This window comes from Capronia coronata (genome assembly GCF_000585585.1).
Source record: "Capronia coronata CBS 617.96 chromosome Unknown acBCG-supercont1.3, whole genome shotgun sequence".
Taxonomy (NCBI): domain Eukaryota; kingdom Fungi; phylum Ascomycota; class Eurotiomycetes; order Chaetothyriales; family Herpotrichiellaceae; genus Capronia; species Capronia coronata.
The window spans coordinates 1,674,230-1,691,596 of record NW_006912895.1 but is presented as its reverse complement, the minus strand read 5'-3'; the positions used below and the strand labels follow the sequence as shown (position 1 = coordinate 1,691,596).

General features: G+C 52.4%; 8 protein-coding genes across 8 annotated transcripts; 4 read left to right on the top strand and 4 right to left on the bottom strand.

The window, feature by feature from the left end:
• Window positions 1–8: 8 nt before the first annotated feature.
• A1O1_03924 (uncharacterized protein) lies at window positions 9–2,206 on the bottom strand (the record flags this gene model as incomplete). Its single annotated transcript, XM_007724823.1, has 4 exons — window positions 9–1,410; window positions 1,480–1,766; window positions 1,842–1,951; window positions 2,014–2,206. 4 exons carry the CDS (start codon window positions 2,204–2,206, stop codon window positions 9–11), a joined length of 1,992 nt encoding a protein of 663 aa, XP_007723013.1.
• A 569-nt stretch (window positions 2,207–2,775) lies between these two features.
• Window positions 2,776–3,522, bottom strand: A1O1_03923 (eukaryotic translation initiation factor 5A-2; the record flags this gene model as incomplete). The annotated part of the gene is made up of 4 exons (XM_007724822.1): window positions 2,776–2,840; window positions 2,894–3,026; window positions 3,086–3,352; window positions 3,499–3,522. 4 exons carry the CDS (start codon window positions 3,520–3,522, stop codon window positions 2,776–2,778), a joined length of 489 nt encoding a protein of 162 aa, XP_007723012.1.
• A 517-nt stretch (window positions 3,523–4,039) lies between these two features.
• Window positions 4,040–6,043, top strand: A1O1_03922 (uncharacterized protein; the record flags this gene model as incomplete). Its single annotated transcript, XM_007724821.1, has 1 exon — window positions 4,040–6,043. One exon carries the CDS (start codon window positions 4,040–4,042, stop codon window positions 6,041–6,043), a length of 2,004 nt encoding a protein of 667 aa, XP_007723011.1.
• A 722-nt stretch (window positions 6,044–6,765) lies between these two features.
• On the top strand, window positions 6,766–8,642 carry A1O1_03921 (uncharacterized protein; the record flags this gene model as incomplete). Its single annotated transcript, XM_007724820.1, has 3 exons — window positions 6,766–6,848; window positions 6,939–8,322; window positions 8,379–8,642. 3 exons carry the CDS (start codon window positions 6,766–6,768, stop codon window positions 8,640–8,642), a joined length of 1,731 nt encoding a protein of 576 aa, XP_007723010.1.
• An 886-nt stretch (window positions 8,643–9,528) lies between these two features.
• Window positions 9,529–10,285, top strand: A1O1_03920 (uncharacterized protein; the record flags this gene model as incomplete). The annotated part of the gene is made up of 2 exons (XM_007724819.1): window positions 9,529–9,756; window positions 9,827–10,285. The coding sequence occupies 2 exons, from the start codon at window positions 9,529–9,531 to the stop codon at window positions 10,283–10,285; spliced, it is 687 nt and encodes a 228-aa protein (XP_007723009.1).
• An 851-nt stretch (window positions 10,286–11,136) lies between these two features.
• On the top strand, window positions 11,137–12,552 carry A1O1_03919 (uncharacterized protein; the record flags this gene model as incomplete). Its single annotated transcript, XM_007724818.1, has 1 exon — window positions 11,137–12,552. The coding sequence occupies one exon, from the start codon at window positions 11,137–11,139 to the stop codon at window positions 12,550–12,552; it is 1,416 nt and encodes a 471-aa protein (XP_007723008.1).
• Window positions 12,553–13,931: 1,379 nt separating this feature from the next.
• Window positions 13,932–14,918, bottom strand: A1O1_03918 (uncharacterized protein; the record flags this gene model as incomplete). Its single annotated transcript, XM_007724817.1, has 1 exon — window positions 13,932–14,918. One exon carries the CDS (start codon window positions 14,916–14,918, stop codon window positions 13,932–13,934), a length of 987 nt encoding a protein of 328 aa, XP_007723007.1.
• A 1,035-nt stretch (window positions 14,919–15,953) lies between these two features.
• On the bottom strand, window positions 15,954–17,327 carry A1O1_03917 (uncharacterized protein; the record flags this gene model as incomplete). The annotated part of the gene is made up of 1 exon (XM_007724816.1): window positions 15,954–17,327. The coding sequence occupies one exon, from the start codon at window positions 17,325–17,327 to the stop codon at window positions 15,954–15,956; it is 1,374 nt and encodes a 457-aa protein (XP_007723006.1).
• Between the last annotated feature and the right edge of the window lie 40 nt (window positions 17,328–17,367).

Below are 17,367 nucleotides of genomic sequence, written 5' to 3'. Positions count from 1 at the left end.
ATCCGCAGCTACGTTTGCATTTCCATCTCCATTTCCATCTCCTCGTCCGAGGACGGTCCGTTGTTGGGCACCGGTGACGATTGGATGTCTAGACCACTCAAGTCTCTAGCGAGAGTTCCTGAAGCTGAAGCTGTGGCCGTGGCCGTTGGCGGACTTGTGGCGAGCACCATTGGCACCCCAGATTCAGCATCCTCGTCTTCCGATGCTATTTGCTGGTGTGTTTCTTCTTTTCCTTGTTCTTCCAGAACCTTGTCATTGTCGTCGTCATGGTCCTCGTCTTCCCCTTCGCCTCCATCGCCCTCGTCCTTCCTCCACACTTCTTCCCGTCTCTGAGCCATGAGCCACTGATCAATGCGTTCTTCAGAATAGTTGACGGCTCTCAACAATGCCTTGACGCTCAGACATGCCGTGTGCGCCGCTTCCTCGTGAAACACCTTGACCGGCTCATCTGTGTGGGCGAGATCTTCGAGATTCCGGATCTGCAGATACATGGCGCCCGGACGGAGAAGCTCAAGGCCTCGCTGAGCTTCTTCCTCTGAGGAAACTGCTCTGCGCGAGGCAAGCGAGGCTTGGACTTCCCTAAGCCGGGCCGACAGACGGGACTGCTCCTCGGCTGCTACCTTCTCGTCATCTTCCCGTGTCCTAGGGTGCTCTGGAAGGTCGTGGAGCGGAAACATATCCAAGATCTCCTTGTCGAGCGTGTTCTCTTGGGATTTGGATTGGGATTGAGTGTGTTGGTGGCTGATATTGTCGATCCAGGTTCGCTGGTACCAGTCCATGTATTGGTCGAGTTGGCGGTCGGTCATGTTCAAAATATCGCTGTCTTTGGTGTGGATCTCTGATCCGGGTTTGAGGCGGTCCACGCCACCGCTTGCGGCGTTGATGGATTCCGTAGTCGCCTTGTCGAATCCCTGTTTAGCTTTCAGCCATACAGCCCAGTCCATGCGCAAAGTCGTCGGGTCGTTGGGATCTTTCGGATACCGCTTGACGGTCTGCGCGTCGAACGGGAACAGGAGCTTCGTGGCAACGACAATAAGCGATATCAGTTGCGCCTCGGGGTATGTGGTCGGTTGGCGTCTCGTGGTTCGATAGGCCGTCGTGTCGGGATAACAAAATCGGTAGGCTGTAATTGCGTTCAACCGCTGAGCTAGACTGTACACCTCGATTGGAAGGGCGAGCGAGCGGACATGGCTGAACAGAAGTAGATGCTGGTTCAATGGAGGCATCATCATCCCGAAGGACATGCTGTACATCTTCGCGACACGGTACACGGCAACTTGGAAATCGTCGCGCTCCAGGAGTCTCATGGTATCCAGAGAAAGGCGATATTCTCCGGGCAACCGGCCCTTCATTTCTGCAGGAACGTGCCGAATGGCGCGGACAAAGGGGATGTCTTCCTGCTCGATCCATCTATCGAAAAGGACGTGTGTCAGAAAGCAGCTTCCAGGCTGGATAGATCTCGGTATCAGGGGAACTTACTTCAGCATGGTTGCGAGCCCGATTGGCCTCCGAAGCAGAAGAACGCCCAGGTAGTTCAGGGCAGCGGTATCGATCAACATCGGGCCACTGTGTAAGGGGTCGCGCTTCTTGCGACTTCGCCTCCGCTCATCAATCTCGACATCCGTGTCTGTGTCGGTCTCGTTGGCAGAGGTCGTAGCTGGATCGGCTTCGCTTGCCGGATCAGTGCGTCCTTGCGACTCGGCGGGATCGTGTAGACGATGGTCAAGTCTCGACAGCCACAGCATCCATAAGTCTTTGACGATCGTCTGATGGGCCAAGTCATGGTCAGCAGACGTTCCAGTTCATCACATAAGGTACGCCAGGATCTTTTGGCAACTCACCCAAAGTTCTGGCGGCAACCCCTTGTGATGCACCAGCGCGTAGCACTGCTTCCGCAAGATAAGTTGCCATGACTGAAGATATAGTTGATATGCCTTGGCTCCGTGTAAGACTGTGTGGTATGATTAACTCTGGACAATCCCAGCATATTCGTTCGGGGGAGACTCGTCCTACCAGCGGAAACCTTTTGCTTCTCTTTGGCCTCCTTTTTCTTCAGGACTCTGCCTTGTCTCGCAAAATCCAACTCGTCTTCGCCCGTGACCGGCGCTCTGCCCTGGTCATGGCCGTTTTCGCAATACGTCCGACCATCGTCCTCGACCAAAAAGTCCGTAGAGCCACACTGCTCGCAGCGATCATCTTCGTCCATTTTCGGACCGCGGCGTGCCCTGCAATTTTGACATGGCGGATTGGTACGAGGCTGAGCTGATCGCAGGCCGAGGAGACAAGAAAAACATAGAACTCTGGTGTTGATAATTCGGCGCTTCCGAGATTTACTACCTTGAACCTCAGCAACATGAATATCAATCTCACACCAGGCTGCCCGTCGGATTCGGCCAATCAACATTGGGGTATTTGTGTATTTACGGATTTCAGAATTTCGAGTTTGCTGTCTACGCTTTTGTCTATCAACTCATCAAGAGCAAGCAGCAAGAAAGTAACCAGGTCGGTAATTGCTTTGATTGTCTAACTACCAATTGTCAAAAAGGTGCGCAGGGCTACCGAGTCAACACTGTTTGAAATATTGCTTTTCCAGGCAATTCCACAGGTCTATGGCTCATCGTAGCTCTAGCAGATCGACTCCTCGCCTGCTAGATGTTTGGCAATAGCAGGCTGCCTTTGTTACCAAAACGCTTCAAGCATGATGGGTTGGTCGTCATCCATAAATACATCAAGCGTGCAGAGCGAACCGCGGATGTGCAGGTGTGGTCGAGCCATCTATTTGGGAGCCTCCTTTGCATCAATGGCGGTCTCTTCGCCCATGGCAGTCAAGACGATGACGTCTGGAACACTCTGTCAGCACCGAGCCACATCCTGACTCTCGAATTGCACTTACTGGTATCCTTCTCTTCGGTACGGAAGAGTTTCTCAATCTTTTCACCAATCTCCCCGTCCGGGATCTTGACATCGTCCTTGGTGGTACCGTCCTCGGACATGAGGGACAAGAAACCGTCATCAGTGATATCAAGCTATCCACCTGTTAGTGTTTTCTCCTCCATGGCTGCCAGAATTTTATGCTCTCTCTTACCAGTTGATATTCACGACGGGTGACGTTGGGAACCTCCATGTTGTGGGTGGATGGAGAAAGATCTTCCATCTTCTTGCCGGTGAAGATGTCGAGGGCAACCAAGTGGACCTTGGCGTGACCGTGCTTTCCAGTCTTGGAGGTGGACATTTCGACGATCTTGCATGGACGACCCTTGATGACAACGAAACCGTTCTTTCTCAAGGCGGAACATTGCATGGGGTAGGTGGCCGAGGCACCGGCGTCGGCGGACTCGAAGGTGTGCTCATGCTAAATTAAAAACACTGTCAGTTCGCAGGCCCAGAGGCAAGATTGAGATCACAATAGAACACATTCTAGGCAAGATGGCAAGAGATCTAGGTGCGCCGACACTCGAGGCAAAGCGGGGGATAAAGACCGGATTCGAGTCTGCTTACCTGCGCGTCGTTGTTTTCCGCCATTTTGAGATGTTGAAGAAGATGTCGGTGCAAGAGGCTAAAGAATGAAAAGATGGGCAAGGGATAAGTCGGTGTGCGACGCTGGCAAAGGGTGGAAGGATGGATTTATAGAGATGTTGGTTGGAGAAGGATCGATGCCAGGCCAGGCCCAAGTAAAATATCAAAAGTGCAGGTTGTTAAGAGGCGGGGGCGAGAAAAGCCTTTCAAATAACTGGAATGACTGGCCTGCGCCCAGCGCAGGGTTGAAATGACACTGTCATCAAGTTCCCGCTAGTCGATAGGACGAGGCTAGCCATTTTGGAACAAGCCCCAGCCTTGGCGTATTGCTCGGTCGATGACAACTGCTGTCGCGCAATGGGAGACGGGCAAATGGTGTAGCGCAACCGGGGAAAGGTGGCCTTCAAGGCTACTGAGGAACAATGGACTGATATCACCTATACGAACCACTCTCTCGGCCAATGATGCACTAAATCCTGGATCGCTTCATGAGCAATGCATTTGAGTCTATGTTCGAAAGAAAATGTGGCTTGACCGCTTGACTGCGGGCGCCGCATCTCCCAGTGGTTCCTTGACCCCCTCGAGGCCATACTCTCCTGCACAGCGCAAGAATTCCCACCTTACCCCTACTCAACGGCCAGCCTTGGGTCTGTCCGCGAACAGATCCTCGGCCTCACTCGACCTCAGTGCAAACAGCTCCACTGCTTCTCTGGTCTCTGCACCAAGAGTCGCTAATGGCTCCTCCTTGCGAATCGAGCAGCGGCCTCCGCCCGATGTCGAAGACCCTGTGAAGGTGCTGGGAACTATACTGGGAACACCCGAAGACGGCGCAGATGCCAGCAGTCGTCCAGACAAACCGCGCAGACCTAAAGACGCGGAAATCGAATTTGGCGGATTCAGTCTTAATGAATTTGTCAACAAAGGAACACCATTGCAGCCAGAGCCATCAGACCCTCCCATCGAGGTCTCGGCCCAGGGGAATAGGCAAAAATATGAAGACTTTCACAACTCCATTGCGGAATGCGACCAAGTGCTTAGAACTGTGGAATCGTATTTGACCAATTTCAAAGCAGAGCTCGGCCAAGTATCGGCCGAAATCGAGAATCTTCAATCACGCTCAACACAATTGAACGCGAAACTCGACAATCGTCGTAATGTTGAGAAGCTCCTGGGACCTGCGGTCGAAGACGTCACTCTCTCTCCGCTTACCGTGAGAACAATTGCCGAGGGGGGAATCGACGAGGATTTCCTCAAAGCACTCCACGAAATCGAGACGAGGTCCGCCTTGATTGAAGTCAAAGAGAAAAAAGGGGAGAATGTCAAGGCATTACAAGACCTTAAGCCATTGTTGGAAAATCTTAAAGCCAAAGCGATCGAACGAATTCGTGACTATATTGTGGCGCAAATTAAAGCTCTCCGGTCGCCCAACATCAACGCCCAGGTCATTCAACAACAGACGTTTCTGAGATACAAAGATCTCTATGCCTTCCTGGCCAGGAATCATTCTGTCTTGGCCGAAGAGATCGGTCAAGCGTATGTCAACACCATGCGCTGGTACTACAGCAGTCACTTTGCTCGATATGAAAATGCCCTCGAAAAGCTGCAGCTCCACGTCTTTGATCAGCACGACTTGCTCGGTTCGGAAGCGTCCACGGCTAGAAGGAATGTTCTTGGAGGGTCGAAGTCTGCCCCTCCGCAGCACGATGCATTTTCTCTAGGACGAAGAGAAGATATACTAAAATCCAAAAACGATGCAGCTCTGCCTGCCTATCTCGTAGAAGACAGCAAGGCAGCACACTACCTCGAAGTCCCCTTCCGCAACTTCAATCGGGCACTCATCGACAATGTGTGTACTGAATATTCGGTGGTTACCGAACTCTTTTCCACGAATTCGTACCACCAGATTTCTCGCCGAGTTACAGAGATCTTTGAACATACCTTCACCATCGGCCACAATCTGACCAAGCAACTAGTGGAGACCACAAACGATTGCTTGGGCTTGCTATTGTGTGTTCGACTCAACCAGCATTTTGCCTTTGAGCTGCAGAGGCGGAAAGTCCCGGTTGCTGATTCGTATATCAACTTCACCAATATTCTTTTGTGGCCCCGTTTTCAAAAGGTCATGGATTTGCACTGCGAGTCTCTGAAGAAGGTCCCTACCGGCGCCAATCGCGGTGCTGCTGCAGCCTTCTCTCTTGTGGGCGGCGGGTCGGATGCCTCCAAAGCCTCGGCTGCCCCTCACGCCGTTACGCAACGATTTGGACAGTTTCTTCAAGGTATTCTGGTGCTTAGCGCCGAAGCAGGCGATGATGAGCCGGTGTCCAATAGCCTTGGTCGATTGAGAACCGAGTACGAGACTCTTCTGGGCAAATTGGCCAAAGGGGCCGGAGATGCGTCCAAAAGGGCCAAGTTTTTGTCCAACAACTACAGTTTGGTGTTGACCATTATCAGCGACACCAAGGGCAAGCTTGCGGAGGAGCAAAAGGAACATTTTGGAGGTTTATTGAGGGACATCAAGAGTAGATGACGCGCCCGAGTCTCCGTTGAAGGGACGCAATACGTGTTAAAGCAAGGGGAACTTTGTGCAGATCACAGATCAATTCTCCAAAGTTATATCACGTACTACTACGTACGAAGGGACCTAGTACCCAAGTAGTACTTATACAGGTACCTACTACTATGAAACTATAAGTACAGCGTAGAATCCATATCCCAAACTACCAATCACGTGACATCAGTGGCCGTAGTCTGGGGGTCAACAACTGCAGACTCAAGGTGGGAATAATGGGGGCTTCCTAATCCGCATCAACTGCGGGAATCACTGCATGTCATTCCAAAACCGGCCATCCCTACCTACTCCTTACCAAATCAATATGAGACTCGACACAGTGTTGACACTCTCTTCTACCGCCTAGGACACGCGCTAAGCATGTTCTCGCCATTCCACGCAAAGGCAATCAGGAGAAAGCCACAGTAACAGATCGATCTGGCGACTTTGGCTCCTGGAAACAGTCATCATGGGCGGGAAACGATCTCAGCAGCAGGTGAATACCTCGAACCCACAGAGTCTAGATTTAACTTGCTTACCCTTTTCTAGGAGATGGTACAGGTCGGTTCGTGCCTCTTTCGCTCTATGGTGCCTAGCGCAACCGCTGAAAGTCATCTCGCTAACATTCCACTCTGCCTAAGATAGTTCAGAGTACGACCGCCTTAAGAGTCAAACCGATCGCGCGGAATATGCTGATAATCATGAAGGCGACCGTCGTCACCGTTCTGGCGTGGCCGGTCTTCAAGCTCTCAGCCGGTGCCCGGGAAGTCGACCAAAGTGATCGGTGCTTCCTATTCGCATGCTGATATGCTCAAGTTTGAGACACTGTAGGATGCTCGCTGACCACAAGGCTCTGAACTAATGGACTTCGCAGATCTTTGGGATCCGGATCGAGACCGAGAACACCTCCAAGCTCCTCCAGCCGACCGACGCATACCCCTTCTCCCGAAAATAAGACTTTCCAGTCTCCCGAACGAAAGGCGTATTCTACTTATACGTCCTCTGCATTAGGAGAAAGTTGGGATGCATCCGAAGGCGGAGATATCGACGGAGATGATGACGACTTGGTCTACGAAGAAGATGAAGACGAGTTCGGACTCCCGAGCATCGCAAGCATGCGTCGGAAACGCAGTGTGAAGAACAGACCACTCCAATCCCAGACAGTGACATACCCCAGGTTGGCTCAAACCGCATCTGCTCCTGCACTTGCCCCTGCGGCTTCGCTAGGCCGTGCAAGGTCGGGTAGCTTCGATATTGCCGAAGAACGGAATCCTCTGTCATATCCGAGCGCAAAGAAGGGAGACGGGAAGATCCTCAGGCCGCAATATAAGGACATACTGAAGGATCCAGCCAACTCATTGCATCTCATAAGCCACCCTGTTTTGCCACCTAATGCAACGCCGAAGGAAGCGGAGGCTCACAGCACGAGGATATCCCGAATTAACAAGTTCAAGAGAATCTTGCAAGCGACATCGGTGTCTCTGCCGGACTTACGAGCTGCAGCATGGTCGGGAGTGCCTGATGAGGTGCGAGCGATGACCTGGCAACTACTGTTAGGACACTTACCCACCAACAGCGAACGTCGAGTTGCTACTCTAGAACGGAAACGCAAAGAGTACCTCGATGCTGTTCGCCAATCATTCAGCTCAGGCACCATGGGGAGCCGTAACGGTTCTAATACCGGTCTGGCCGGGCTTGCGTCCCAGCCGCCCGTCACGACCGGTCGGGGTCGAGGTCTGGACGAGGCTGTCTGGCATCAAATTAGCATTGACGTGCCACGGACCAATCCTCACATTCCACTCTATGGTTACGAAGCCACGCAACGGTCGCTTGAGCGCATTTTGTATGTCTGGGCAATCCGGCATCCTGCCAGTGGCTACGTGCAAGGGATCAACGATCTCGCCACGCCTTTCTGGCAAGTATTTTTGGGCACGTACATTACGGACCTGGACATCGAGAGTGGCATGGACCCGGGGCAACTGCCCAAGGCCGTGCTTGACGCTGTCGAGGCGGACACGTTCTGGTGTCTGACGAAACTCCTGGACGGCATTCAGGACAACTACATCGTGGCTCAGCCGGGTATTCACCGGCAAGTTGCAGCATTGCGAGACCTCACCACACGGATTGATGTGGGATTGGCCAAACATTTTGAGGAGGAGCATGTGGAGTACATGCAATTCAGCTTTCGGTGGATGAACTGCCTGCTGATGCGGGAGTTGAGTATCAAAAATGTGATACGGATGTGGGACACATATATGGTGAGCAAAGGTATCTCCGTGAAGCTTATCGCATTTGCTAATGGTCGTTATCGCAGGCGGAAGAAAATGGATTTTCACAGTTCCACCTCTATGTATGTGCGGCGTTTCTGGTGAAATGGTCGGAGCAGTTGATGAAGATGAACTTTCAAGAAATCCTGATGTTCCTGCAAGCCCTGCCTACGCGTGATTGGACGGAGAAGGACATTGAACTGCTGTTGAGTGAGGCTTTTATTTGGCAGAGTCTGTTCCGAGGCTCGAGGGCGCATCTGCGGACTTCGAATAGCACTATCCCAATGGGCTCATTGGGACCTTCGACTTAATGAGCAACATTGTTTCAATCGAACACTAGCCCGTACATGGCAACTTCGTTCCGCGTAGTACTAGTACCCTAGATAGGTACTTAGGTATAAGTAGATACCTGGAGTGAGGCGATTGGAGCTCAGCCTCGTCGCAGCCTTGGATGATGTGCTGATGTTATTCAGGGGGACCCCATATCTGTGGGAGATTATGATTGGTCAGGAACAAAAACCCATACTAGATGATGTCACCGACATGTCCATGTTGATGTCTCTGCGCATTGCACAGTAAAAGCAATAGCTAAGGGAGTAAGGTACCAGGTAGTAAAGAAGATGACTGGTGCAAGACCCCTTTCATGTCCTTACCTTCAAGTCATTCCCAACCAAAAGGACATGACGACGGTCCACTTGAAGTCACAATTGATGTTGTCATCGTGAACGAATCCAGAGATCATCATCATCATCATCATCATCATCCCTCACCTTCACTACCTAACTGGCACATCGTCTCCTTGACCAGGCTCTGTCTCGCGTGCCACTGCACATCCTCAATTCCCCCTTTGCAAGTAGTAGTGGTGCTCATTGAATTCTCCCCCATTGTAGCGGTGACGTCGAACTCACTCGAACTCACACCTGGGACATGAATACATATGGAGCCACAATGAGCATTTAACACGCTTCTGACAACAGTTCGTGTCCGCTGTGCACTGAAAATCGATTTCCTACCAGCTTCCTCCACATGACCTCCCCTTCACCTACTTTTTGCCGACTCATACACTTTGGACGACAATCCAAGCAGACTCCTTCCTTGGCCCTACGAACTTATTCTACCGCTCGCACCTGCAAACCCTCGTCTCAAATCCTCATCAACCCTCGGCCCATACACCCCTTTTCGAGGAACTTCTCCGCAATGCCAGAAAAGCAGGAAGCCCACCAATATCAGGCGGGGACCACCACAGATAAGGAAAAGGACGAGTGGAAACACAGAGATCCATACCGCATTCACGAGAACACCGATGACTTCGAGGTCAAATGGGAGGGACAATGCCACTGCGGAAAAGTCCAGTATCAATTGAGCAGGGACAAACCTTTGGCTGCAAAGTATTGTCATTGCACGACTTGCCAGAGATTGCACGGTGTAAGTACCACAGAACAGACTGATCGAACCGGGTCTGGGTCATCGCCGCTAACATGATATCGTTGCACAGGCTCCGTTCCAATGGGCCGCTATCTTCCACAAATCTGACATCAACTTCACCCACGGCCAAAATGATCTAGGCTGGTATGATCCGACCAACAAAGACACCTCCCACCATCTGCCTTGCAAGGTTTCCTGCGCGTATTGTCGGTCGCCCATTATGGACGAAGGACGCAATATGATCCTGTTATTCCCGCCCTTGATCAAGAATATCAACACAAAGGAGGGCCGGGAAGCGTTCCGACCCACGTGCCACATGTTCTATACTCAGCGAGTGGCCGAGTTCCGCGGGGACGGCATTGTGAAATGGAAGGGATTGGACAACATGAGTGACCTGCTGGATGATGACGAGAATGTCCTGGTCAAGTATGAAGAGGGCATGAAGGATAAGGACATGGATGCGAAGAAGAGAAAGCATGTTGAACTCAATGATAAAGAAGAGGTGCAGGGCAAGAAGGATGGAGACTAGGTTCGCACCGGCAGAACGTGTGATGAGTACCTAAGTGACTCCCAGCGCATTTGGCGCTCGTTCACCGGGCTGTGAGCACTGTATCAAGTCCATTTCCACTTTCGCAACCTTGACTCGGCTAGATTATCCGACTATTCCAGATCATAACCGTACAAGAAGTGCAGCAAATCTATTTCTAGGCAGTCGGATAGATAAGATCAATGCGACGAGGCTGAATCAAGTACCTAGATAGATAATCACTGGCGTTGTGGTATCTTTCCTTAACTATTAAACTAAGCCAGTATTGGCTAGCGCCATTATCACGGCTTGGCGCGGATTCCCACGTCCGAGTCTGCTGGCAACATGTTTTCCCCGCGCTGCGCAATCACCCATCATTATCACACACATTACATTGCGTGTCACCCTCTCCAGCCTTAGAGCATTGCAGTCACTCATCCGGATGCTCTGAGAAGGCGTGATACCTCAATTCTCTGCTCCAGCGGTGGTGTTCTGGTGTTACAGTCATGGGCAGGTCATCGGCGCAGGGTCTGACGGCCAGTGACTTCCATCACCAGCCTTATATCAATCCTGTCGACGGTCTTCCGGCAAAGTCGAGGCTGGCAAGCCGTGCTCACGGGTTCCGATATCCGGTAACAAACCAAACGGCATCGCGAAGTCCGGCCTGGATCCTAGATGACCCTCCAACTCACAAGTTCGTCTGCTGCGGAGAGGAAGAAGGACCACCTTACCGGGCCTCGAGTGCACTGAACCGCCACATCAAGTACGATAGCGGATTTGATTCCCAACAACCGTACGATGGCTTCCACAACTACTACCCGGACTCGCAGCCTCTCCACAACTCCCCAAGTCCCATGGACTGTGAGGACTGTGTCGATGACTGTGACGACTGTGTAGAAGAGCACCTCAAATTCAATCACCAAGTTGACACCGACATCAACGACTGTGACGAATGCAAGGACGAAAACTGCACCGAAGGGGAGCCATGCAAGGATACTTGCGATGAGTGTGACTTTTCTTGCTTTGACTGCATTGACTGGAATGAGTTCGAGTGCGACAAATCCCTTGGATTATCCTTCTCGGTTCCGTTACTGAGCGACGATGCGTTGTTTGGAGTCGACAATGACTTTGCCGATATCGAGCATCAAGCGGACGAAAAAGGAGTTCTGGATTACCAGTCTCGTGACTTTTCCAACGTGTCGCCGGATATAATGGTACCCCCTCTCGACGTGCCCATGCACCATCAGTGTTTTGACAATTCCGTGTCCCTCTGGAACAATATTGTGCAGAGTCAAGTCTGCAACGGTATTCCAAGTCTGGTGCAGCAAACCCAACAGTATCCCCTCCCCCCATTCGGACTAGAATTTGGATGTCATCCGGCCACGGCGCATCAGCAAGTGCCGATGCAAACGTCGAGACCGACATTCCCAACGACAATGCCGCGGTCACTGGACTTCACGCCCACGCCCACGCTCACGCCCACGCCCACGCCCACAATGCCCTATGCGTCCCAGACACCAGTCCAGTCCGGCAAAGGTCTGTTGGCCGACACGAAGGATCTAATGGCCGCCGTCTCAGCTCCTAGCACGTCCCAAGCATGTCAATGGCTCATGCCATGCGGCACTGTTTGCGGCGCATCGTTTGCATCGGCGACAGATCTCAAGAAACATCTGAAAGCTGCGCACCTGATGAAAGGCGTGACGAAATGCAGGTGGCAAGGCTGCAACTCGGCCGATTTCAGCTCGGAAGCCGCCTTGACTGGCCACATCTCCAAGAAACACCTTGCACCGCTATTGGCGGCTTCTGTTGCTGCCAGTACTGCGGCTGCAGCCACATCGGCATTGTCGTCACACGCCAACAACAAGGCCGGCGACTCCTCCTCGCGTCCGGACCAAGGCGGACCATTCAAGTGCACCTACCCAGGGTGTCCCAAGTCGTTCATGTACAAGCAGGTGCGCGACGAGCACGTTGCGAGCTGTCACAACGGCAACAAAATGTACTGCCATGTCTGCGGCCAATATTTGAACGGCGAAGGCTCGAATTTCAAACGTCACATGGCCACCCACAGGCCCAAACATCAACATATGCTCTGCAAGTTCCATGGGGTGGGCTGTAAGAGGAGATTTCCCCGACTCGACAATCTGCGGAGACACGAGGCCTGTTGCAAATTCGGCAAGAAGGCTGGGCTGGTCAATGCCGCCGCTGACGGCAAGCATGCTCATCATCATCACCATCACGTCCATGCTACCAAGGGTACTGCTGAGGTTTGAATTAGACATGAAACAGGATCCCACTTGACATATGTTATGTGAAGAGACAAGAGTTCGAAGATAGAAGCGGAAGAACTGAGAGATGGAAACGTTTCCATGGTCATTGATTGGTGGGTTGTGACTTAAGACCTGGGACCTGGGACGGGAGAACCGGTTCGACGTGGACGACCTCGGGGTTCAAGAGCCGACGAGATAGATAGCAAAGAATTAAGATGAGGAAATGTGAGGGTCACTTCCCCAAAGCAAAGATCCAGAAGTTGGACTGCGGTCAAAAGTAGACATCGAAACAACTAACTTAAGTCGACTCCAGGCCTAGGGTGGAAGAAGCCATCAGCTGAGCACCTGATGTCTGCCTATCCGCGTAGAGCCTTGCAGTCGTCGAGGGCCGCATATCACTCTTGAATGACATTGAAAGCACAACAACCAGGTTGACGGTGAGGATTCCACTCTACGCCGGTCCAGACTAGAGGGGAGGAAACAGCCACACAAACCCACTAGCCTCACGAAAACGGAACACAAGGATCTGTATCAAGTGTAATTCCTCTCTCTGCCAACTCCAGCTATATCATGCATGCCCCAGATACTGATCCCGAGACGCAACTAGTTAGCTAGTGAAGATAGATCCAGCTCCAAAGGCATCTTGCTGTCATCAATCTTCGTCCCGCCACCGTGGTGTCATAACTTGTATTATCGTTGTCGTTGTTCATCCCAAGTTATCCCCTGACTCCCATTATGATCCGATTCACAAAAGAAAAAGAAAAAGCAGAGCAGAGCAATGCAAAGCAAAGCAAACAGACAATCAGCTCCATGCACCCTCGTACGTCAAGTCCGTCATAATGATCGATTAGGGGCGAGTGGGGTATCATTCGAAATCAAATGCTGCTGGACGCGAGTCCGCCAACCGAAATCAAGGAAAGGAACGCGATGCCTCAACCGGCGAGTGAGCGATTACCTGCTCGCTGTTATCCAGCGCCGTGCAGTAGTCAGGGGGTATCAATGATCGTAGGTGCAGTCCCAGAAGAAAACCAAATACCAAATGTCGGCGAAGAGGGATAGGGTGATGACCGGCCAGATGTGAAATCGAAAATGGAATCGAGTCCCCCAATCTGGCCATGTCGGGGAGAAGAGGTTGGGTCATTAGAATAGATTGCCCCCAGTGGATGGGAGAATGGAGGGGAGGGTGGTTGTTGAGTTCATGCATGCATGCTCCGTGATTATGCAAATCCCGAGTGCCGCGCGGTGTTGTTGATCATTCCGCTCGTTTCATGCATGTTTGTCCGTCTCGAGACAGATGACTTGCCGTGCGCAGACTGACACGAGAACGGTTCTCGAACGGGCGGAGCGAGAATTGTGAATGAATGGAGGGCCGGTGACTTCCATCACGACAAAGTTTCAAGGCTGTCGGATGCACCGAGACTCATCAAGCCGGCGGCAGGCCTCTTGGCAAACAAACGCTCTTTCTTCCTCTGTCTCCGGTCCGCGGCAAGTTCGGGCGACCACACGCCGGCGAAGAGATCTTCGCACTCATCTTCGTCCTGCGAGTCGAATTCGAGATCATCAACGCCACCACCCCTAGCAGTCGCTGCGGCACCGGAACTTGACGCGTCACGACCTGTTCTTCCTGCAGGAGGGTGGGCGAGGGTCTTCAAGTCTCGCGGCGGAAGTGGCAGGACTTCATGGTACATTTGGACTCCGACTCCGACTCCCAGGTGGTCGCGGCCGTCGTCATCGTCATCAGCCTTGTTCTCCCATGACACGTTCATGCGGATCTTCTTGGTCTCCAGGATGAACTTGCCCACTTTGTACTTCTGGCTCTCTTCGCTGGCCTGCACGTATTTCCAGCCCAGGTTGCTCCCGCAGATGGCGCAGCTGATGTCACTCACGATATGTTGGCCCGTCACCAGGTTGCGGGGGATGGGTTTGTTCAAGAACGTGTTTGGCAAGGCCGTGGTGGTGGTGCGGATATGGCTCGTCGTGCCCTGGACGAGGTACGCTCGACCATGCCGTCCCGTGAACCCCCTGCTTATGATCTGCGACGTGAGACATAGATCCGTCGAGCACTTGGCGCATTGGATGTGTGACCTGTGGCCGTGCAGGAACTTGTCGTCGGGAGGGAGGATGGTCGACGAGGCTGATGAGGCAGGGATGGGGGTGGGGGTTAGGCATCTCACGAATGGATTCGACGAGGATGACGCCGTCGATAGAGACACAGAGACATGGGAGGTCGAGGTATTGGAATCGCTGGAATTGTTGCTGTCCGTGCTTGACTGTCGTGACTTGCGCCGGAACGGGACTGATGGGATTAGGTATGTAGGGAAGACAGCGGAGAGGGCATATGCATCGGAGGTCTTGCGAAGGAAGGACATTCTTGTCTGACAACTGACAACCGATAACCGGAGTATAGGATGGTCGGTGGGATAGAATGTGAGGGAGGGTAATGTTTAATGTCTTGGGAGATATCGTTATTGATTTCACGAGTTCAATAACCGTGCGCGACGTTCATGGCAGGGTGTCTACTCTGTAGACAAACCGCCCGGAATCGCGGATGTTGGAACTGCGCTCGGACAATGTGAGATGGCCAGGGCTTAATGCACAGGAGACGGCCGGTGACTGAGAGGACAGGCGGGGGATGTCGATACGGGAGAGGAAGACGCAGACGGAATGCTTGGGGGGGATTAAATGCCGTGGACCAGCCACGAGACTTGAATGATGATGATGAGGTGACAGAGGACGAAGGTTGGACCATCCTTGTGTACCAAAGACACTGACCAACGTACTCCGTATACCCTATACATTGTATACAAGGAGCAGGCGGATGTTCGGTCGGGATGCGCTGTCACGGGGTCGCGGGACACACGAGGAGGGGAAACATGAACAGAAGCCCGGAGCCAAAGATGATGATTATTATCCCCGCCTGCGCTTATGTAATAATACAGTCTGGCGCATCAAATGAACAAGACTAGCAATGTACGGCAGAGTATGTGTCTCGCTATCACCTCCACATCCGGGTCTTTGAACGTCTGTCTCACTGCCTGCTGCTCTCGGCGTGCTAGATGACATGCACGATTGACTGCTACAAGGCAAGTGCTGAAACCGCTATATGAAGATGGAGGTTGAACACGTGTGTCCCAGATATCCCGAACGAGAATGAATTCTCTCTCGTGCAATGCTCAAGGTTCGATGCTCAGTACATGCTCCTGTTCATGACTCCCGCAGAATATCCCTTTCAGACGAGCAACCCTCCGTTTCCTGCCTCCTATCTTTCATCTGGTCGGGGTTCTCTCGTGGAACTTCCACCCATCTCATGTCAATTGAGTGAAGCTGCAGTCCTCAAAGGGCAGGCCGTCATTCATGAATTCATTCGCTCAAAAGGGCCAAACTCTTCTCTCCCCTTTCACCTATTACCACGCCTCCACAGGCTCTCTCTTCACAGCCACCGCTCGAGTGTCATTCCCGTCCGCCATCCCAGTATGGGCAGTGTCAATCTCGCAGTCGGCGTCAAAATCTGTTTCAATGGTAGCTCTTGAAGTTGCATCGTTCAGGTTGGCCAGAGCGCTGTCAGGCGACGACGGTGCATGAGTTGAATTGACTCCTGGATTGGCGTTGCCAGCTTTGATATTGTTATCCTTGGTACCCAGACCAGAAGCGTTGGCAGATCGGCTGGCGTGCTGCGCATCCTCTGACCTGCTATCAATCGGCTGAGCAGGAGCATGGCGACTGTAGTTCATCTCTGGTATCTGGACCTCCGCAGGAGTGGCGTGACGGACGTACAGGGGCATGTTCAACAACTCTTCGTAAGAGCTAGCAAGAGGGTTGAGGGAGATGTTGTCGGCTGTTGGAGACATGGAGTTGGTCACACTGTGCTCAACAGCAGCTTGGGGCCACCGATTGCTGGGTTGATACATGAATGGATGATAGGCGTATCCTGGCGCCGACTGTGGCATCGTGTACCCAGAGGAGCTGGTACTTGCGCCCATCGGAAGTCCATATGAGTTCATGTAGTGAGATGCCTCCAGTCCATTCATGTAACGGCCTGGCATGTTGGGCAAATGGTAGCTTCTGGCAGAGGAGGAGCTCAATGGATTCATGCCAGTGAAGGCGCCGTATGACATAGCGGTGTCAGCTTCCTGCTTGATGGTGATAGGAGTCGCTGCCGACATCTCGTGACTGGTCATTGGAGTGGTTGTTGGCTCTTGCTTGACGATGGGAGAGGTGGAGCGTTGCATATTGATGACCGATGTTGATGTGTTGGGCTCTTCCTTGATGACGGGAGCAGAAGACGTGTGGCTGCCGGCGAGGCTTGCATATTCAGATGCTGGCTCAATCTTGACCATTAGTTGATTCCACATCGGACTGGTATACTGCTGGCCTGTGCTCACGATGGAAGAAGAAGTGAAGGCTGGCTCGATGTATGCAGACGGTTCAAGCCGGGGCTTTTTGACATCGTTCTGCGTCGAGTTGCGTTGTTTGGCAAGCCGCTCATTCTCTTCTTCCAGAAGGAGCCGCTTGCCCTTGCCCTTCTCCTTGGTCGATTTGCCCTCACCATCTTTCTCCTTTTTCGCCTTGGGTGGCTTTGGCTGATTGGATTGGCCTTCAAATTGCTGTTTCATTCGACTGTATCGCATACGCGCTGCATGACCATTGGAGATGTCAAGACTACTTGCAACCAGGTTCCAGTCGATCGATCTGAGATCCAACTGTTTGAGGATCGTGTACAAGAAGATGGGTGTTTGGCCATCACTGGCAAAGTTTTTGGTCCGCCGCAAAGAAGCCATGGTCGGTGCTGGTGCTGGTGCAGTTGTCGAGAGCTCAAAA